Raw genomic sequence first — 20,595 nt, 5'->3', positions numbered from 1 at the left:
TAAGATGGCTAATTCAAGATAAGCACAGCTCCAGATGCTTTCAGAGCAATATTAGTTTAAGCAGCTAATATTAACATTTTTTCCCCCAAGACCTCCCTGGAAAGTGAATCAGGGTTTGCAGTGGAGGAGTAAAGTGATTTGGAGTGTTGTCTGTAAGATCACTGTCTCATTTGTTGTAGAAATTGGAAATGTGTCATAAATAACCCAGGGAACTGCAGGAGAGGGAAGGACGGTTCACTGTCGAGCAGCTGAATGCTACCTTGGAGATCTGGTCCCTGGTTCTCCTCTGTTTGATACTGAAATAAAGAGACTAAATATTCAGACAATCAGGCTTCTATAATGAGTGTTCCTGAAGTAGAACAACCTTTTGCACTTCTTCCTCGCCAGCATTAACAACACACCAAAGAGATGGGAGGATTGGCTCATTCCTGCTTGTGAACAGAACCGAGTTCCTGGAGCACACAAGGATGAAACAGAAGGTCAGAGAGTTAATTATTAAACTGAAGAGTCACATTGAGGTTCCCATCTGTTTTGTAGCTCACATAAAACACAATATGAGCTTTGGAGGGAAAAAGAAAACATCCCAGGAAATGGCAAAACTGCTCTGCTACCCCAGTCAGTGAATGACAGGCAGGGATAACACATACAAAATCACAGAATGAGGAGAAACTTGGGAGGTCTCTAGCCCAAACCCTGCCCAGCTGAAATCAACCCCAGCTGCTTAGGGCTTTATCCATTAAGGTCTAGAAAATATTCCAGGATGGAAATCATACAACAACCCTGGGCAACCTGCTCCTGTTCTAATTAGCTCATAGTGGGAAGGTTTATCCTATTTGCAGTTGGAAGCTCTTGTTTCAATTTATGTCTGTTTTTTTCATTCACCTGCCTTGTACTTCTGTAAAAAGCCTGGATTCATCTCTTCAATAACCTCCTTGTAGGCACTGGGGAGCTGCTATCTGTCAGTACCCAGCCTTCAACAGTTCAAGGGGTTAGTCCATCCCAGTTGAGCCCATCCCAAGCGTCCATCCCAAAATACTTTGGATTTGTCTTTGTTGAATTCCATGAGGTTCCCGTCAGCCACAGCATGTCCTGGCTCTCCTGTTTGGCAGCCTTGTTCCCAAGCATATTGACTATTCTTCAACCCTGGCCTCACTCACAAATTTGATAAAATTAATTTTATCTCTTCCTCCACATCATTCATAAAAAATATGAAAAAAGAAAGTTCCTAGGATAGTTCCAGCCTGCTTCCTACACAATTAGCAGTCCACACATCTGTCTTTGATATAAGGATGGTGCAGGGCATAATCTCAAAAGCCTTACTAAGACCAAAGATGCTTGCTGACCACAAGATGGCTCCCTGCAAGGACAGACACTCAAGCACGCTCTAGAAACCAGAGAGGGGAAACGAATTTAAGCAAAGAGCAACATTGGCTAGCTTAGTGTCACTCTCCAAACTGAGTTAACTGCAAAAAATAAAACCCCAAAACCCAACCTCAGGATGAAAAATCACCTTTGGCTTTGCTTGGGTCCAGTTTTCATACTCTGTACTGTTTCGAGCTGTACTTATAGTTCTCTTCTGCCCATTCTTTTTCTTTAATTAGGATTCATTTCAATTGAAATCCATCCAATTACTTCTAAATCAATTCATTCCTTTATCCCTGCCATCAGCAGATTTCCAGTAAAGTCTTCTTAGTACTTTTTGCAGAATGTGGTACCAGTTGCCACACCCTAGGTCTTAACAAAGCTCTGAAAACATAGATGCGAAATGTACCTTACCTTTAGGGAACCTTAGTAATAAATTCAGCACATTTCCTACAATGGCATCATAGTGACTTTGATAAATACCACTAAAGAAGGGAAAATAATTCCTACCATCCAAACGCAGAGTGATACAAAAAGTGGTTTGCTTCTGACTTACAAAGAAGAAAAATATCTACTTCCCTGAACTCCCCAGAGGTCTGGAAGTACAGCAATGAGACTCACCTTTTATTGTCCTTAACTCCGGCTGAAATGGTTTCTTCTATGTCAGCCAAGACATTACTGCTATTCCTGCTGCATCCTCCAGGCAGCCAGGCAATTAGGGCTCAATCCTGCAGCATGCTGAGCTGCTGCAGGATAAAAAGGAGCTCACATAGTGCCTTGATAGGCACTATCAAATAGGCACAAAAATACTCTGTTCTCTAAAATTTCTACCAAATTTGCCATGACTCGGTATACAACTTCCTACAAGGACCAGCCCTGTTGTCATCTCTCTGGGTCTGTTTTCCAGAAATATTGAATTAATTGTGTAGTAACAACATTTTTTTTTGCAAGAAACAAATGTCCAATGAATTCATAGGCAAAGAGGGGTTTTTTTTGTTCAAAGTACATCTCTGTTCATCCAGCTAAGAAGGGGAAACCACAGTCTGCACATCATTACCACATCTAATATATACTCATGTTATTGTAGCAATATGAAAACTAAGGCACATCTAGACCATAGAACCATAGAATTGTTGAAAGGGACGTTAAAAACTATCTAGACCAAAGCATTTGCTCAAGGAGATGGAATAGGTTGTGACAGAGCCAGCACCCAAACCTCTCCAGACCTGCAAATACATTAATGGCAATGCTCCACTGTCCTTTGCTTTCAGCTGAGTTGAACCCCATAAAGTGCCGCGGCACAGCAGAGCACCAGGGTAATTTTTATGAGATCTAAGCAGAAAATCAGAGCTAATAACTGCAGAAAAATCCCATTAAATAGCCCTTTAGAAAAAGAAGTGAGACTCTACCCACTTGCAGTCCTAACAGGGAAAAATTGCCAGCACAAAAGCCTGGCTGAATTTTTTGCATATGGTTATAATCTGCCTTTCTAAAGTCACCTTTGCTTTTCATGGAGATCACATATTCCTTGCTTCCTGTCCCAGACTGTTTTCCAGTGGCAGATTGCATTTGTGTTGTGTGTCTCCTACTCACTAGAGTTAATTATTTTTGGCTGACGAGGCTCTTCATGCTTTTCTATCCTCAGAATCAGAACCCCCTTTAGTACAGCACTGATGGAGATTGTCCTTCACCACAGGCAGCAGATTTGGAACAGGACATTGCCCTGCACCACAGGCAGTAGCAGATTCAGAGCAGGAGGCTGTCCCCACACTCTGCAGGACAGTAGCTTTCAGTTCTCTCCAGAGAGTGGAGGTTTATTTAAGGCATTGTCACCCAACTGGACTGCTGGCATTTTGCATGGCTTTGCTGTACATCAAGAGCTCCACCTCGGGAACAATGAGTTCCTCTCTTGTGGCCATGCTCTTTTAAAGGTTTCAAAAAAGTAACCAACTAGAAGATACCTATTTGCAACCAGCCTAAATTTATCATATAGTGGTCCATACCTTCTTTAAAATTTGTTGATACTTTAGATCCACAGACCACTGCAGATCCTTTTCCTTTTTTTCTACAGTACCACATATTTCATTGTCCTTTTTTCCCTCTAAAACATCAAAATATGTTTGACCACATCATACAATTCTATCAGCCTCTCCAACTGACAACAGTGCTGGGCGGGCTGCCCTATCTCAACCCATCTATCTTACCTACCCTACTCTGCTCCGTTATTTCTTCAGTGCTTCTTCTTTGATCCCTTTGGTGCACACAGATTCCCGAGTTTCTTCTCTTGCTCTGTTTTTTGCTTTTAGGCACTCAGACATCAAATTTTTAAAAAGGCTTTGGCTGGATGTCAAAGCAATCAGTGCACTACCAAATAAAGCCTGTGGCTCTAATATTTCATCCTCTCTTTCTCCAGACTGCTCCTCCCAGCTCCATTCCTCCCCTTCAGCCAACAACCACAGACACACTCTCTAATACCTACTGGTATCATTTTCTAATAAAGCGTCTCAAAATCATCACTAGCATATTATCAACCATCCTGGTATGGATACAGAAAGCAAGACACAAGGAATTAAGTTTCTCTCTCCCTTGAAAACCAGCAGGAGAGAAAGGGACATGAGGTAAGGCTTGCTCAAACCACCAGACCAGCAGTGACAAACCACTGGTTCTGCGGCTGAGTCCAGCACCAACTCCACACAAAAATAACCCACCCCAGCTGCTTTTGATCTCTCTGAATTTGTTTGGCATTGGATGGTCAAAAGCTCTGTCCTGCCTGCAATTGGTAAGTTTTTCCAGTTTTCCTCCTCACATCCTCCAGTTGAAGGTATCTTCCCTTTCTTTCCCCAAAAGACTTCTGCTTTCCTGCTTAGCTAGAGTTCTCAGCCTGGGCTGTGACATCCTACTTCCATAAGGCTTTATGCTGGGAGTGCCCAGATCCTGCCCTGACTTTCAGGCCAAGGTCCTTTCTATCACTGTCCCTGGAGACTGTAAGTACATCTACTCCGGAAAGCTGGTTGTTTTCCTGAAGGTATTTATAGCATTAAAATCACTCTTCTTTCTTCAGGTTTCTGTCTGCTTTTGTCTCTGTATAGAAATTAAAACCCTGGATATAACCCAAGGAAAAACCACGTCCTGTTCACCAGAGCATACCAGACTGAGGGCGGATACTGCCAACGCTGCTTGGGGTTCATCAGACACTGATTCACTGTTTGGAGACAGAGATCTCCAATTTTTGGTGGTGCCTTCAGAAAAGGAAAAATGGGGTATGATGCCCATTTGAGACCTCCATTTCCCTCCAGCCCCCAATATATTTGGCTTTGCATCTGCCAATTCAGAAAGCAGGAATGCAAAGTGAGACCGTGACAAACTTTATGGACTCCATCACAAAGGTGCCCAAAGCATTTTGAGACCCCTTCTCAGGTGAAAGCTCAGTTGCATCCTTTCAGTCTAGGCAGGGCATGCTGTTGAAATTCCCCTGCCACCAGATGCAGCACAGCTTAGTTGAGTTTCCAAAGCGCTATGAAAACCTCATAGCAGTGCAAATATTCCAACATCTGCTTTTATTCTTCAGTAACACCTGCAAAGTCCAAGCTGGAGCAGATCTAACCTGAAATTGGATTGGATCTCAGCTAATCTGAATTTGACCCTCATTTTTAGAGTCTTTGCCTCCCCATTGGATGGGAACATCCCAAGGTATCTCTCCCCAGGTCAGCTTCCCTGGGGAAAACCTGAATCTGTCTTGGCCAGTTTGTTATAACAAGATACTACCTTGTAAACAGGTTTGCAAAGCCCTGTAGGCAGTGGGGGAATGCACATACCCCCACTTTCCAATGTCGCTCCTGCATTTCTCCCTCCAAGCATTCACCTATAGCCGGATTCCCAAAAAGCCAAATGCTCAAGCACCCCTCCTCCACCATTCCCTTCTGCACCCTGACCACAGAGCATACCTCTGTCCAAGCATCTCTCTGGGAATCCCAAAACCTGGCCCTTTCTCCCAAAATCCTTCCCACAAGAATTCCTCTCTTGAGCATCCTTCCTGCATCTCAGCCTTTTCGGTAGTTCTCACCCCAACCATCTCTCCTGTACCTCACTCCAAGACCTCTGCTACATTGCAACCCCAGAGCATCCTTCTGAGTATCCCTCCCAAGCACCCCTATTCTTATCCTGAGTATCCCTCTCTCAGAGCATCCCAGTTCCTGAGAACATCAACTCTATCCTGTCCCTCAAGCAGCCCTTACTTCCAGCTCCTTCCTGCATCCTGACCCCTGAAAAACCTTCTGTATCCCGACTGCCAAGCATTCTTGCCTTTGAGCATCCCTCCTGCAACACTTTCCACCAGCACCCCTCCTGCACTGCTTCCCTTGAGCAGCCTACCTCATCCCTCACCCAGAGCATCCTTCATTCCATGCATCCCTCCAGCATCTCAACACCCTGAGCATCCCTTTCCCTGACTACCCCTCCCGCATCTCTTCCCCTGAGCACCCTTCCTATACACTTCTGACAGAGTACTCCTCCTGAATCCCTCACCCCGAGCATTCATCACCCCAAGCACTCCTCCTGTACCTCTTACCCCGAGCACTTCTGCATCCCTCACCCTGAGTATCGCTCCAGGACTCCTTCTCTCAACTACTCCTTCTGCATCCCTTCTCCTGAGCATCCCTCCGACACCTTTCACCCTGAGTATCCCTCCTGAATCCCTCACTCCAAGCACTCCTTGCTTACCTCTCACCGGAGTATCCCTCCTGCATTCCTCACCCTGAGCGTTCCTCCTGCATCTCTCACGCCGAGGATCGCTCCTGCACCTCTTTCCCCGACTACTCCTCCTGCATCCCTTCCCCTGAGCATCCCTCCTACATCCCAAGCCCAGACCTCTGCTACTGCACCACTTCCCCCGCACTCGACCCCCCTTCCCTGCGATCACCAAAACCCCTGACCGCCCCGCTAATGCACCCCTTTCCCTTCCGCCCGCCCCGCGTTACCTCCGGCCGGGGCCGGGATGCGGCGTGGCCGGCTGCGAGCCGCAGTCCGGGGACTGCTCTGGGCAGGGCCGAGGGCGGCTGCGAAACTACATCTCCCAGCGGGCCGGGCCGAGCCGTGCCGGGCCGTGCCGGGAGCGCCGCGCCCCCCGCTTCCTCCGCCTCCCTCCGCCTCTCGGCCAGCGGCGGAGCTCGGCGGCTGGAGGGGGCGCAGGTCGGTCCCCGGCGGGACTGGGGGGGGGTTCCACCCGGCTGGGGGGCGTGGGGAGGGCCGGGGGCACCCCCAGCGGAATTCCCCGAGAGGGAGGAAACTGAGGCACGGGGAGGAAGCGGGGACCGGCGGTCGGGAGCCGCGCAGCTGGTCCTCTGTGGGATGCGGGGAAGGACGGGTGAGCCCCTTCTGAAGGGGAAGTTGGGTTTTTTTTTTAGCATTTTAAGCTAACTCAGTATTGTGAGCGCCTGGCTATGTAGGGAGGAGCCGTGCCTCCGATTGTCCCTAACAGGGTCGGGTTCAGCGCCACTCTGCAAACTTTGCACATTCCCCTGCCCCCTTCCAATGAAACGTCTCCGAAATTTAAGTATTCACAGCGAATCCAAGCCCTGTATGCGCACACCCGGGACATGAAGCCAGCTGGGTGGTGGCCGTGGTATATGCCCTCCAGAGAGTCTAATTTTGGGTGATGCTTACCTTGTTAGCGTGATTTCTGAGTGGGTTTTGCTGTGGTGCGGTAGCATCCGTACTGGGAATTAGCCGCCCTCTAACTGCAGGGATGCTCTGGAAACAATGGTGTCAGTGGGAGATGAGGTGGAAACTGGATTATTGAACCACCTTGTGTGTCCATCAAGCAGGTGGTGGCTACCACGTGTGCCGTGAAGTTGTTCAGGGACAAAATAAAGTGGTCCGTGAAGGAAATAAAGAGTATCTATCTGGAAGATATTCCAGGCATGCCAAGTGATACTTAAAAGGGCGCTGGGAGAGGACATTGAAAATCAGTGAAAACTTCTGCCAGAACTGGCTTATTATATTGGACTGTACAAAGGACTCCATCAGCTTGGAAGGAAAGTGGCGCTCCCACTGCCCTGAGACCCCAAGCAGGCTCCTTTCTGGCAGGTGGTGGCAATGCTCTCCTGACCATCTGCACTGCCCACCCAGCAGCCCCTGAGCCTACGAGTGTTGAAGGTCATCAGGAGAGCGCTGAGCACTGCAGCACTTGGGCTTTTATTCTCCAGACCTGGCTGCAGCCGCATCCCTGTGGCTCTGCACTTTCTCTCCCCCTCCATCTTGTCAGCTCTTCTCCTTCGGCAGCACTTAACCTTCTTTTCGTTCTCCTGCTCCCTGCTGTGCGCTGCTGCTTTTGTTCCTCTCCTCTCAGGAGGAACCTGACCTTTGCTTTATATCGCTCCTTGCTTTTACTAGCTGGGCACCAGCTCTATTTCCCTACCTCCGCCTCCCTACCCCTGCTCTTTACGCGTAAATTCAGCATCTGCAGAGATCCTATGCGAAGCTTCCTGCATTCAGCTGCATCCCTAAGCAAGCAGCCCAGCAGATGCTCAAGGGCGTGGAGGTGCAGGTTTGGAAAGGGATGAACACACACCATCGTACCCACAGCATTCCAGGGCTGTTACGAAACTCCCTCTCACGCTTCCCCATCCCTCCTGCGGCTCACTGGCAGAACAGCGTTTCTGTGCATAACAAAGCGGGGTCGGAAAATTAAATATGAATTAAATATAAATAACTGGCAGATAAGCAGCAGCGCTCCGAAGGATAGTCAGTATGGATAGTCAGTACTGGATAGTCAGTATGTCGGTCTCCCAGCGCTGCAGCCGCCGGCAGATCGATAGCAATTCTGTTGCCAGAAGAGAAAGGAAGGGTGACCCGTCGTTTCCTGCCTCACGCCTGCTGGGAATTTGAGTCCCCTCCCAGAGCTCGTCGCCACGTCCCCTGTGCCAGCCTCGGGGTGAGCGGCCTTTCCCCAAACGCCTGCTGGAAATTTCCAGAGGCACCACAGTAGTCCCGAAAAAAAAAGCTGCAGTGCCGCCCCGCAGGCGCTTCATTTTGGGATCTGTTGCTTCTGGCAGGCACGCCATGCTCTGCTTCACGGACTGAATTTAAGCCTCTTGCATGCTGCTCAGTTGGAGGGGTTCATATTAAGTAAGTGTCCAAAATCAGGTGGGTCCGTTCTGCAGCGATGGGAAAACATGGAATTTCCTCTCTAAGATTGCCATAAATAAGCATATAGGGTGCAGAGACTGTATTGCGAATGTTTAACCTTTGATCGTAAAGGATGAGCTGAGCTAAGTAAATGTGCATCAGGGATATATGAAGGGAGGGGCAAGTCTGTCCTTGCAAAGGATTTTGTCCAGTATTCTTCCTAAAACTCAGCTCTCATTGGTGCCTACTGTCTGCTGAAAGCTGGGTAAGTGGTCAGTTGAGGTGTCATTTGTTGGAGGTTTTTCTAACCCTTAAATACTATTTTCTTTGTTGTTTCTGCCCTCCCCCTTTAGTTAGTTTATTATTATTATTTTTATCTTGTCTTTCAAGAGGTGACTTCTAGGCTTCAAAGTTCCTTGTTTGCAGCCCCCGTAACACAGAAAGGCACGAGTTTGTAGGGTTTGGATTTCCTCCACAAGGTTGTCCCCTTGAGAAGGGACAAGGCACAGAACTGTTCTGCAGGTAGAGTTGCAGCAAGTACCACGGGTTTGGCTGTGTCCAGGTCTGGAATTCTCAGCTTTATGAGGGTTTGTTTGTTTGTTTGTTTGTTTGTTTGCTTTCTCAGGGCTCAGGTGTTTTGTAGAAATTGGAATTTTTACCTTAAACCAAAATGTGTATTTCAGTAAGACACAGTGGAGCAAAGTGCTACATGCTAGGTGTGGGCAAAACCCAAAGCAGAACGAGCTTCACACAGGAAGGAGCACCTTTGCCTGATTGTGTTCACAGTTAATATGTTTTAATGGAGCAGACTGGAGCCTCATCCTGCAACAACCATATTTTGCTGAATCCCATTTAAAGTCTCCAGCAGCCAAACAGGTGCCCAGCTATTTCTTTTTTCATACTTCCTTCTGAGGTGAAATCAATCCTGCCCCTCCCAAGGCAGAATTACTTCCTATACAGCACTACCTGATCTGTCTCTTGTAACATTTGTCTGCTTGATGTGGCTTTCACCAGCTCTCTTGGGCAATACTCAAAAAGCCAGAGAGGTTTTTAGTCTGGCTGCTCTTCCTGATGCTTATCAGAAATGGTCCCTGGCTTGCTTTAATTCTGTTGCCACTTAGGCATCATTCATTGCATCAGACTAAATAATTCATTTCTTCTTTTTTTTTTTTTTTTTATTTTTCCTTTCTTTTTCCTGTGCGTATATTTTGCAGTTCATTGTTAGTCCTCAACTACTTCTTACAGCAGCTGCACAAATTTCACTGTCTTAAATACAGATTTTCCAAGTTTTGGTTGTAGAGGGATATTTCACAGATGAGCTATTGAAGGCTACATGATAAAATTAACCAGCCGTGCAATACTTTAGACATAAGGTTAGGAGGCACTGGTACAGGCTACACAGAGAATCTGTGGCTGCCCCATCCCTGGAAGTGTTCAAGGCCAGGTTGGGTAGGACTCTGAGCAGCCACGTCTACTGAAAGGTGTCCCTGCCCATGGGGTGTGGGTTGGAACAAGATATTCTTTAGGGTCTCTTCCAACCCAAGCTGTTCTATAATTGTGTGATTCCATGAAATTAAAACCATTAAAAACAGTGACTTTGTAAATGGCCATGAAATGCTACATCTTGCAGCAAAAACTCTATTTCTGTAACAGCATATGTTTACTTGTATTTCAGGAGATGCTACAATTTTAATGCTTTTAATACAGGTAAGAGCTTCAGAGGCCCTAAGCAGCCTGTAAGATGGACTTTGAGAACCTTAACAACTCAACATGATCCTCTTCAACCAAATTACAGATTGCTCTTGCTTTGCTGTTCTGTGTTTAATTACTCTCATTAATTAAATCCCCTGAATGACACTAGGATCAACCGGTTATCCACATCTTGGGCATTGTCTCTGAAATCCAGAAGGATTGATTCATTTTCCTTCCCTGACATTTTTAAAGTGAAATGTATGTTGGCAATCAATTTCTTTTACCAATTAAAATCCTGTTTAAAATTGTATATATATATATATATATATATATATATATATATATGTATATGCATGTATATATGTAAATAGAGAGAGCTTTGGCTATCTTTTGACAACCATATAAACATATCTATAACTTTAGACTTTCTACTAAACTGCATTCTTTTTGCTAAAAATGATAGATTGCAATTGTATGTATTTTTCAGTGGTTAAAAACATAGTAATATTTGTGCCATTTGTTCACATTTTACTTAAGTTGGCAAATCATGGCTGATGGGGTTTTTTTTTGTTTTGATGATTACTGTACACTTGTGGGTTTTTGCCAAGTTGGGTGAAACAGGCACTCAGTTAAATTATGTATACAGAATTTTATTTATTAGCTAATTAAAGCGCTCTTAAATGTTATGAATACAGGAAAGGGGAAAATAAGCTTATCCAAAGCTGTTCTGCATTCAAAATTATTATGAAACAAAGTGGTATGATGATAACGGTTCTAAATACTTGAAGGCATTGATCAGTGAAAACAATTTGCTTTTGTCATTTTGTACACTTACATACTTTCCTGCTGTGTCAACCCCCATCATTCTCCCAGCTTTAACCAGTTCTTTGCTGAACTAAACTCATGGGGTAGAGGCTTATTACAGAAATGTTCTCTCTGCAGCTGTTGATTATGCTCCTAGGAGTAAAACCCAAGTTAAAATTTACAAGATGTAGTCAGTTGAAATGCTTAGATGCAGAGACAGCAGCTTAGTTTCAGGAATTTGACTTTTTCATAAAGCTGACCATGCACTGCTGGTTTCTCTCAATTTACTTCACGTGGTATGATCATGACTTTAAATCAAATATAGACTTTCCCCCCCTCCATGATACTAAAAGAGGTATTTAAACACAGGTTGCTCTTAGAAACACAAAATAAATCTTGTGTTCTTCAGCCAAATTTGCATCTTCAGCTGTGAAATTAGATCTCTAGCTGACCTAACTTGAGTGAATTTTAAATGCTAGTTGGGGAGGAGCTACACAAAATACCTTACCGTAATTCTCTGCTTCCAAGAACAGTAACCCAGTTTGTACTTCTCCTTGGTGACAGCAGGTTATAGAATCATACAATCATGGAACGGTTTGGGTTGGAAGGGACCTTAAAGATCATTTAGTTCCAACCCACCCCCACCTGTGGGTAAGGACACCTTCCACTAGACCAGTAGCCTCCCATGTCCAAGATCAGATGCTCTTGGTACCTCCTCTTTGCGGAAATCTCACCAAGAAGAGGTGATTTTCATGCTGCATTCTTGGACAACCTTTATATTGCATTAGCAAAGCACCAGGCTTGAAAAACCATGCTCGGGGCTGCAAATGGTGGTTGAATGATTAAAGAGAGAAAACGTACAACTCATTTCATTCAATTTTTACAGGTTTATGAAAAGCACTTTTTCATAAACAGCTTTTTAGGGAAAAAGCAGCAAAGACTAACTTTCCCCAGGTACTGTCAAGTATGTTGGCTGGTCAATGCATTAAATCCAGGTTGATGATAAATCCAGTAGACATTTGTGCTCATTTGTGCTCACGTTTTTGGCTCTCCTGAGGTTCCCAGACTATCTGATTCATCCTCACACTATGAGAATATAAACCTCTAAGAAATGGGATGAATTAGGCAAAAGAAGACAATTAGGAATGACAGCTGAGGAACAGTTATCCTCCAGCCTTATCCATGGGCAAGATGTTTGCCTTGTTAAATGTTTAAAATTTAATCTAGTGCAGGGGTAATGGGCAGGTTCAAAATCAGAGCAGGCTGGTGTCCTGGGAGAGGAAAATCCAGTCTGTATGGGTCTTTAGAATGAGGAATAGCCATAAGCAGAATGGGCTGTCCAGGCATGTGTCTGAGCAAAGCCCAGAGGTGGGAGAGGAGCAGGGTCCACATGCTGAGAGGCTCCCAATCTCTGTGCTACTCTTCCAGCTCCTGAGCTAAGGCTTGGCTTGATTCCTGATGCTGTTGCCGCCAGCATAGATACAGTCTTCAGCTTCAGAGAGCTCATGTTACTGCCATATTTTGTTGGCAACATCCCTTTTGGACTGCTGATAAGAAAAGAGGTACAGGAGGTTTAAATGTTATCTGTTCAGGTTGGACCGAGTCGTCTGCCTCTTATTCAGGCTGTCGGTGAGGTGTTGGATCAGAGTAAACCTGGGATGGATGATGAGTTTAAAATGAAGATCTGTGTCTTTGGGCTGCATGGTGGTCTTTGGGTTGTGACTCTTGACCATGAGCTCTGCCAAGTGAAGCCTTGTCACAGACACATCAAAGGAAACATATTGCTCTGTGTTTGACTAAGTCTGGCAGACAGCTTGAGGAAAAACTCTCGTGGTGTAAATAAGCAGGCGTGGGCTCAAAAATCTGAAAGCTTCACCTATGAAGGAAGAACAGGTTGTTTAGTCTACAGCAGCTTGAAGGGCAGCAGAGGTGGGAAGCAATGAACATGGCTTTTGGAGTCACTATCAGTCCTGCTTCTGCAGGCTGTGTTATTTGTAGGGAGGTGTGGGGAAGCTTTTGTTTGATGAAATGTGAAAAAAAGTAAAATCCATTTTGGACTGCTTTTGTGAATGACTGATTGTTCTTGTAGCAATGCTTTTGCAGACATACTGCAAGCCCTTGGGGGAAAAATCCATGGCAGCCTCTCGTGACGCAGAATTAGATCAGTTGAAGCCTCCACATGATCCAGTTTAAATAGCTCTTGACTCTATATTGGGTTGAAGTCTTCAAGAGTGGGAAGTATGCTGAGACTACAGTGCCAAGGGGAGTTTAGCACTGGAACAGATAGAGTTTTTTCTGGAGTATATTTGGCTGAGGTTAGTCACAAGGATGGTCTCTGGTCATCAATGCACGTGCTGTTGTGTTGGCCTACACATGCATCTTTATTTGCCAGTTTTTCTGGATGCATGGGACTGAGGGATACACAGGCAAAGCACTCTAGATTTAGAGATCTGATCTTTCCATTATTGTCCAGTGGGATATAGGCTGTGTGCCAAGAGCTAAAGAACAAAGTGGAATGTTAGTCTTAAACAACAAGGTAAAGACAGGCTCTCCTTTGACCTGTTAATTATCTGCCCTAGGTTGGGCCAGTTTTTCTCAGCAAAATGTGTTGCTGTCTAGAGATGTATTTGTTTTAGAATGCCATTTGTGATATTATCTGGGTTTTAGCAGCCATGAAAGAATTGATATTCCAGCACAGATGACCTTCTCCCTATCTGCATTTTGCTGCGACTCCAGAGCTGATAATAGTGGGTAGTGTCTATGATTATTCCATTACTAGTTAGGAAAATGCCTGCACTTAAGTTCAATTTTAAGGGAGCTGTTTGGCAGCTTTCTGTTGAATGGCTGTAGTTACTACAGCAAGAGCTACCTCCTGCCTCTGTAAGCAAACACTGGTGGGTTTCCTGCTGAACTGTTGATTAATTTAGACTCAGCAAACAAGGAAAAACAGGTTTTCAGGTCCTCAGGTAGCAGGAATAATGGCCCACATGCACAAGACAGCTGAGCTGAACTGCAATGGAGATAGCTGCACAGCTCTTTTCTTTACCCTTGCCCCAGCCCTGGCATTGGTCCAGTTCCAACATACAGCAAAGCATGCTGAATAGAAAATGTTGTGTTTTCTCCCTAAACTGACTCACTGTGGGATCAGATGAGTGCCAGAGGTGGCATAAGGGAGGAAGATAGTATGGTGAAGGGCAAGGGGAGGTCATGCATGCCCCTTCCTATGGCTTAACTGCACCTTAAAATCACATCCTTAGTTCATGTCAGCTGACGGCAGAGGCTTGGCATGGAAACAATATCAACTGGAATATGGCCCCAAATAATTACAAAATGTTTTCTAGGGTAAAACACAATGGAAGGAGAAAGTCTGGTGATTATTTTTAATTAAAGGAACCACAGACTGTCATGTGCTTACGACAGCAACTGCTGTGTGGCTCTCTAATATGCTGACTGCACTCAGACATGCATCAGGGGATTCTGCTGAACTGCTTTGTTACTTTAATCATAGCCTCAAACACTATGAAAGATGTTGGGTTGTGTCAAGTTCTTGTCCTTTCCTTCTTTTCACTCCCTAAATTCTCTGTTTGCGAGGGAAATGAGATCGTACAAGCCCAGAATGCTACTTTGAAGTCAGCCCTCATTTTAAGTATTGGTGGGAGAGATTCACTTTTAGCATAATTGTAAAGGTTTGGAAGACTCATTATTTCTGGCACTAAACTGAATTAAACAAAGTCCTGTTCAAGTCTGTTAGGAGAAAAAACATCCTTATGCTTGTTCTCAAGATACAACCTCAAAAAATAATTCCTCACTTCTAATTTCTATGGTGAATTCTTGCCATGTGGTTACCCTTATATATTTAGTACTATTTATCTCTGTAGTTTAACCTTTCAAAAAGATTAATGCAACTAAATATGTGGTGTTGGATTTTTTTAATTTTTTTTTTTAGACTTAGCCCAGCACCGTGATTTTTCCATCATGTCAGAACCTATCACGCTCAATGTTGGAGGAAAACTCTATACCACCTCTCTGTCCACTCTGACTAGCTTTCCAGACTCCATGCTGGGGGCCATGTTTAGTGGGAAGATCCCAACGAAGAAGGACAGCCAAGGCAACTGCTTTATTGACAGAGATGGCAAAATCTTCCGCTATATCCTAAACTTTTTACGAACTTCTCACTTGGATCTTCCTGAAGATTTTCAGGAAATGGGCTTACTGCGACGGGAAGTAGATTTTTATCAAATTCAGCCCCTGATTGAGGCCTTGCAGGAGAAGGAGGTAGAGCTTTCTAAAGCAGAGAAAAATGCCATGCTCAATATCACCCTTGATCAGAAGACCCAGACTGTTCACTTCACTGTCCGAGAAGCACCCCAGATTTACAGCCTGTCTTCCTCCAACATGGAAGTGTTCAGTGCTCATATCTTCTCCACGTCGTGCCTGTTCCTGAAGCTTCTTGGTTCCAAACTGTACTACTGTTTCAATGGAAACCTTTCCTCAATATCCAGTTACCTGCAGGACCCCAACCACTTGACCTTAGATTGGGTTGCAAGTGTGGAAGGCCTTCCTGAAGAGGAGTACACCAGGCAGAACTTGAAGAGACTCTGGGTGGTGCCAGACAATAAGCAAATCAATAGTTTCCAAGTGTTTGTGGAAGAAGTTCTGAAAATAGCCATGAGTGATGGTTTCTGCATAGATTCTGCTCATCCACATACTTCAGATTTCATGAATAATAAGATTATTCGCCTAATTCGGTACAAGTAGGAATGGCTGTTGTGGTGCTAGCATGGAGATAACACAGGTTAAGTGTTTCCTTTTAAAACACACAGCCTAATTCAGAATCATGCTTATCTGGATTAAGAGTCACTAACAAGGAGATGATTTTCCTTTAATGTACTTACCAATATGACCTTCCAGAATATGTCCATGTTCCAGACAGAAGCAATATTGTCTAGCGCCTGAATTAAGGACTGGCTCTGTCTCTGCCTCTGACCTGCTGTACAATTCTGGGGAAAATCACTTAACTTCTGTCCTCTCTACGTTTTCCAGTTGGAAAATGGGTGATCCTTAACCTGCATTGCCAGGAGATGCAAGAGTTTGGTAACCATGGTTTGGAATGTATCTGGAGAACCGATGCAGTGAAAGACACCGTGGAGCTGCAGTGCAGCAGACAGACCTAGGAGCACATTTGCCATGCCTTGCTGTATCACCTGTGCAGAGCATTCAAGAAGCTTTGGATCTGCGGAGGAGAAGCCTTCCCACATGCGCCCCAGACAGCTGTAAAGGATGGTACAAGTTGCAAATGAGTAAGGGATCCCATCTCTTTGGGTTCAACAAAGGATTTCTGTGAAGCTGGCTTGGGTTTTTTTCTGAACCCTGTGAGGAAGCCCCTGCTTTATTGTGCTTTCAGGAAAGCTGTGTTGGAATAATGTGACTGGCAAGGAAGCCATAGAAGAGAGAATGGTGTTATAACAAACCAAGAAGATTAAATCTTTACTTTTACATTCCAAAGGCATCCGAGACAACTAGTCCTTGTCTTTCTCTTACAATGTTAGTATTTGTATGGAGGATGCTGCTGAAACTTTCCAATGGGAAGACAGATTTTGGGGCAGAGGCCCCCAAATGTCTTCTAAACATTTGAGCCTCTTTTGGGCAGACCTCCTTTCAGCAGTACCTGGAATGCATGGGATGCCGTCTGGTTAGGATGGATTTAATTTGAAAAGACAGCATTCTCACCAGGTTACATCTAATATTTTTCATTGCAAAAATAGAGGGTCATTTTTCCTATCCTGGTTCATTGAGCTTTTTTTTGGTCTAACATCTTTGTGAAATGGTCAGGTCACTAAAGTAATTTTACCTGCTTGTTTGGCTTCAGCTTGCCAAAGGGAAAACAGTGGGAAACCAGAGGTCAGACTCTTCCATATACACCTGGTTTGTGCTGTAATGAAGATCATAACTCACTAGCTGTATGTTGTCTCTAAACATCATTTGTGCCATATGCAAGATGGTTCTTTCTTGGCTAATTATGTTTAAAAGTAACTTAACTGTATTTCCCTAACCAGATTGCTATGAGTGCATGAGAAACCCTCTGGAACATTTTCAGGTGTCTTTAATGAGATAGAAGGGAAAATGCAATAACTAAGTTTTGCTTTTAGAGGTGTAGTGCTTCCAAAGGTTTCTAGCACAGGCCTGCAAAGCTCAGTAATGTGCAAGTCCTTGTTTCCCAAAGTAACTACTCTGTTGTTACATTAAGCTGACCTGTGAACAAGCATAAAGAAGCTTTTTTCTTGTAAAAAACCAGTGTGATCAATATATTTCTGCTGTCCCAAACTGTGACTGCATGAACAACACAAATCAGCATGCTCGTGGGTAAAATGCATATTCTGCAGTTGTTACAAACCGCTGCCCTTTGTTTGACTTGGTGCTAAACCAGCATGATATACGTGGGACCATGTTGTCAGAAAGCACTGATTGGGCCTGAAGCCTTTAGAACCACAAAATGTGGCAAATTTTGTGTATTTTGAGGATTGTAAACAGAATTTTGTGACCAAATTCCAGTTTGAGTCACCATGTTCTTCTATATTTAGTTGCATTAGGAAGAACTCCTTTTTTTTTTTCCCATCCCAGTTCTGAATTACAAAGCATGAGCTGGCCAGTCAGCTGGACATTGACAGGGATGATCTGTGCTGGTAATACAATTATGATCTGTAAAACGAGCCCTCTTTCATCAAATCTGTGACTTGAAACAGATATGCTGTTGCTGAATTTATGATAACAGAAATTTTGGGGACTGTTGATGGTATTTCTTTTTAACCCACACTCTTGAGAGTAGATTTTAAATGATCTGTAACCGGAGCTCTTGTGCGTCATGACTAAAATAATACCAGTAGGAATTTGTTTCCTGTCACCTTGAGTTTATCCAAAGGTAAGAGCAGTGAGCTTAGATCTCATTTGGAAGGGTGGAGGGGGGAAGGTCTGACCTACACCCTCTAGAGCTCTGGATCCGTTCTGTTTCATTCTGTTTCAGCGAAATAAAATATTCCATGAGAGAGTTGTATCATTACTGCATTTTTCTTGGTGAAAGACAAGTAAGAGGAGTCTGTAAACGGAGAGAACTGGACTCAGATCTTCACCTGGAGTACTTTAACCCATCAGTCTGTTATGCAGAAGATGAATAAATTGAATACACAATAATTTGTGCTCATGCAAGTCAGTAAAAGGTATAGCTGGCCCCCGATCTGTCATTTATTAACAGACAGTAAGATGCAAAATACCTCTTTTTTATATATATAGATAGATACAAAATTTGCAGCCAGTAGAAAGACATGAGTGAAGCCATGCTTTGGAAGGAACAGAAAAACCTGAGGTACTTCAAACTTGCTAAGCACAATAAACATCCTTAAGTATGAGGTACTATTTTATACTGGAAATGGGTGATAAGTGCATCACTTGTGATTGCAGTCAAACATATGTTCTACAAATGCAGCTGCTATTTCAAACTCCACACTTAGCTCAATTTATAGCTGCTCCCGAATTCTGCAGTCTGTGAGTTACTATATAATGAGTGTTTATAGGAACATTCTCTCTCCAGAGCATTTGTTTGCATTTTATCTGAATAGCTGGTTTTTGTTTACCTTCTTTTTCTGAGCCCTGGAGGTGTAACTTGCTTTTGTTTACCAGTCGACAGCACTAATAATGATTCTTCTCAAGAGTTTTCCTGAATTAAAGAGAAGCAAATATGCACAAAGCCATGGTAAGTATAGCACAACCCCATCACTAGTCATGAAAAGCACTTGGCATTTATTAACAGTAACATCTATAAATTATTTCACTGCTGAGTGGAATATTCACTCTCAGACCAAACTTTTTTTTTTTCCTGGAAAGGATCTAGTGACATTTTCTTCCCTTAAAGTTTTGTGTCTGTTTTCTTCTACATCTTGGTGCATAACTCCTGATTCTGCCATATGCCTGTCTCCCTCAATACCTTAGTGTACAAAATGTGGCCAAGCCCTGCAATTTTTTTTAATGGCCTATTTTTTTTTTTTTCCTAAATGACCACTGAATAGTGTGTTCAGTAGTGTTAGAGGAGAAGAATACCAGAGTCAGGACAGATGATAAACAAGATTTTAGCTGTAGTCTAATGGCATTCTCAGATCTGGACACGTGCATAGCACAGTGGTATTTCTTACATGGCAAAAAGACTTACAAAACATCTTAATGGACTCCAGAAAGAATCACTCATGGATTTCTTTATGTGTTTTTAGGCTTTATATCTCCTAAATATCTAACCATGTCCAGTTACAATGATGAGACTGATACTGCATGTAAATAATAAGAGATACTTAGTTTATACATCTGTTAAAGGGAGGAGTTGATGCGAGGAGTGTTTGTTTCTGCAGGCAGTGGCAAAGAAACAAAAGAAGTAGTTGTAAAAAGTTAGGTCTGAAAGAATTCACATTAACAAGAAATCCAAGATTTAGAAGAGGGAGAATAAAAATATCTTGATATGTTCAGGGGGAAAAAAAAAAAGAAAAAAAAAACAAAAAACCCCACAAAACAGCAAGATAACAATGGAGACAAAGATTTTGCTACAAGAGTCTGTGATTAGAGTGATTCACTGTTCGATTCTAGTTTTAATCTCCTATTATGCACTTTAAATATGGGTCATGCCAAGACTTATGCTTGTAGCTTCTTGGGAGCAGGCAGCTTTGCTTCAATTTGCATGTGCTTTGAATCACCAAGCATTTGCACTGCTGTACCTAGAACTTTATAACTGGGTTGTTGAGTATAAATTGCTGAAAGACTTCACTGGCAGCAAATATCTGCAGTCAATCACATTTATTCCCAGGAATAAAAAGCGAGGTGCAAAGGCTGGTGGAGTCTGTATACAAGGTTGGTGGAAGTGATAAATACTGCATTCAGCCATAGACTGTGGAAAATAAGCCTAGGAACTTCCGATACTTCACAGATTAATGAAGAAGTTATGAAGAAGAGTCCTCTGGGCAGTTTTGTTTTCACCCCATCCTGTAGAACTTGGTGTCTCTGCTCAGAATTTCCATGTATTTTGAAAGATTTAACTTCCATTCTGCATCTACATGGACACAGACATGCAGGGTACAAGAAGTGCTAATATGGGGCCCTCCCAGTAACAGTCTCATATGTGAATTAGTGCAGGCAGTCACAGGCAGTCTGTGCAAGAAGGGCCGATTGCGTATAAATGTCCAGATCAAGCTCACGAGTTCACCTGGGAATAACACAAGGAATGTTTTCCCTGGGAATTCAGAAAAAAAGAAAAGAAGATAATAGAGGAGGGCTGTATCTAATAATTTCTTTTCTCCTCATCCTCTGGGCATTCCCCTCAGTATTTTCATGCTCCAACTCGTAATTGTGGGATTTTCCCATTGATCAGAATTTGGACCCCAACTCACTAAAAGCCATGCTTTTGAATCAGTAGTGTTTGAAAAGTGTGAAAAGATGGTCTTTATTGCTTAGCATCTTCACTGAGGGCCTGTAGGGATATCACATTTAAAAATCTGCATTCCTCTGCTTCTGACTCCTTCTGTGAACTGTTACTAATGTGTATTTTAGAAAACAGTAAATAAAATGTGAATGAAGCAG

At 43.6% G+C, this 20,595-nt stretch overlaps 2 protein-coding genes across 9 annotated transcripts in view; one reads left to right on the top strand and one right to left on the bottom strand.

The window, feature by feature from the left end:
* USP35 (ubiquitin specific peptidase 35) overlaps positions 1 to 8,071 on the bottom strand; it is a 27,964-nt gene extending 19,893 nt beyond the window's left edge. Inside the window, exon 1 of one of the 3 annotated variants that reach the window (XM_038140299.1) lies at positions 7,024 to 8,071. The gene's annotated coding sequence lies outside the window, so the exon portion shown is untranslated. Of the gene's footprint in view, positions 1 to 6,081; positions 6,173 to 6,338; positions 6,469 to 7,023 lie in introns of those variants that run through there. The other 2 variants (XM_038140281.1, XM_038140290.1) reach the window with 2 other exon arrangements.
* KCTD21 (potassium channel tetramerization domain containing 21) lies at positions 6,483 to 20,595 on the top strand. Of its 6 annotated transcripts, none has more exons than XM_038140348.1 (3): positions 6,514 to 6,549; positions 10,163 to 10,194; positions 14,930 to 20,595. In XM_038140348.1, exon 3 carries the CDS (start codon positions 14,959 to 14,961, stop codon positions 15,739 to 15,741), a length of 783 nt encoding a protein of 260 aa, XP_037996276.1. In that variant the 5' UTR covers positions 6,514 to 6,549; positions 10,163 to 10,194; positions 14,930 to 14,958; the 3' UTR covers positions 15,742 to 20,595. The 6 variants fall into 6 exon arrangements, with proteins under 6 accessions (XP_037996267.1, XP_037996276.1, XP_037996252.1 ...); XM_038140359.1 differs by lacking the exon at positions 6,514 to 6,549 and adding an exon at positions 8,268 to 8,487; XM_038140339.1 differs by lacking the exon at positions 10,163 to 10,194 and having other exon boundaries at positions 6,483 to 6,549.

This window comes from Motacilla alba, chromosome 1 (assembly GCF_015832195.1).
Source record: "Motacilla alba alba isolate MOTALB_02 chromosome 1, Motacilla_alba_V1.0_pri, whole genome shotgun sequence".
In the NCBI taxonomy this organism is placed as follows: Eukaryota; Metazoa; Chordata; class Aves; order Passeriformes; family Motacillidae; genus Motacilla; species Motacilla alba.
Note: the sequence above shows the minus strand (reverse complement) of the source record. Positions and strands in the feature narration are given on the sequence as shown.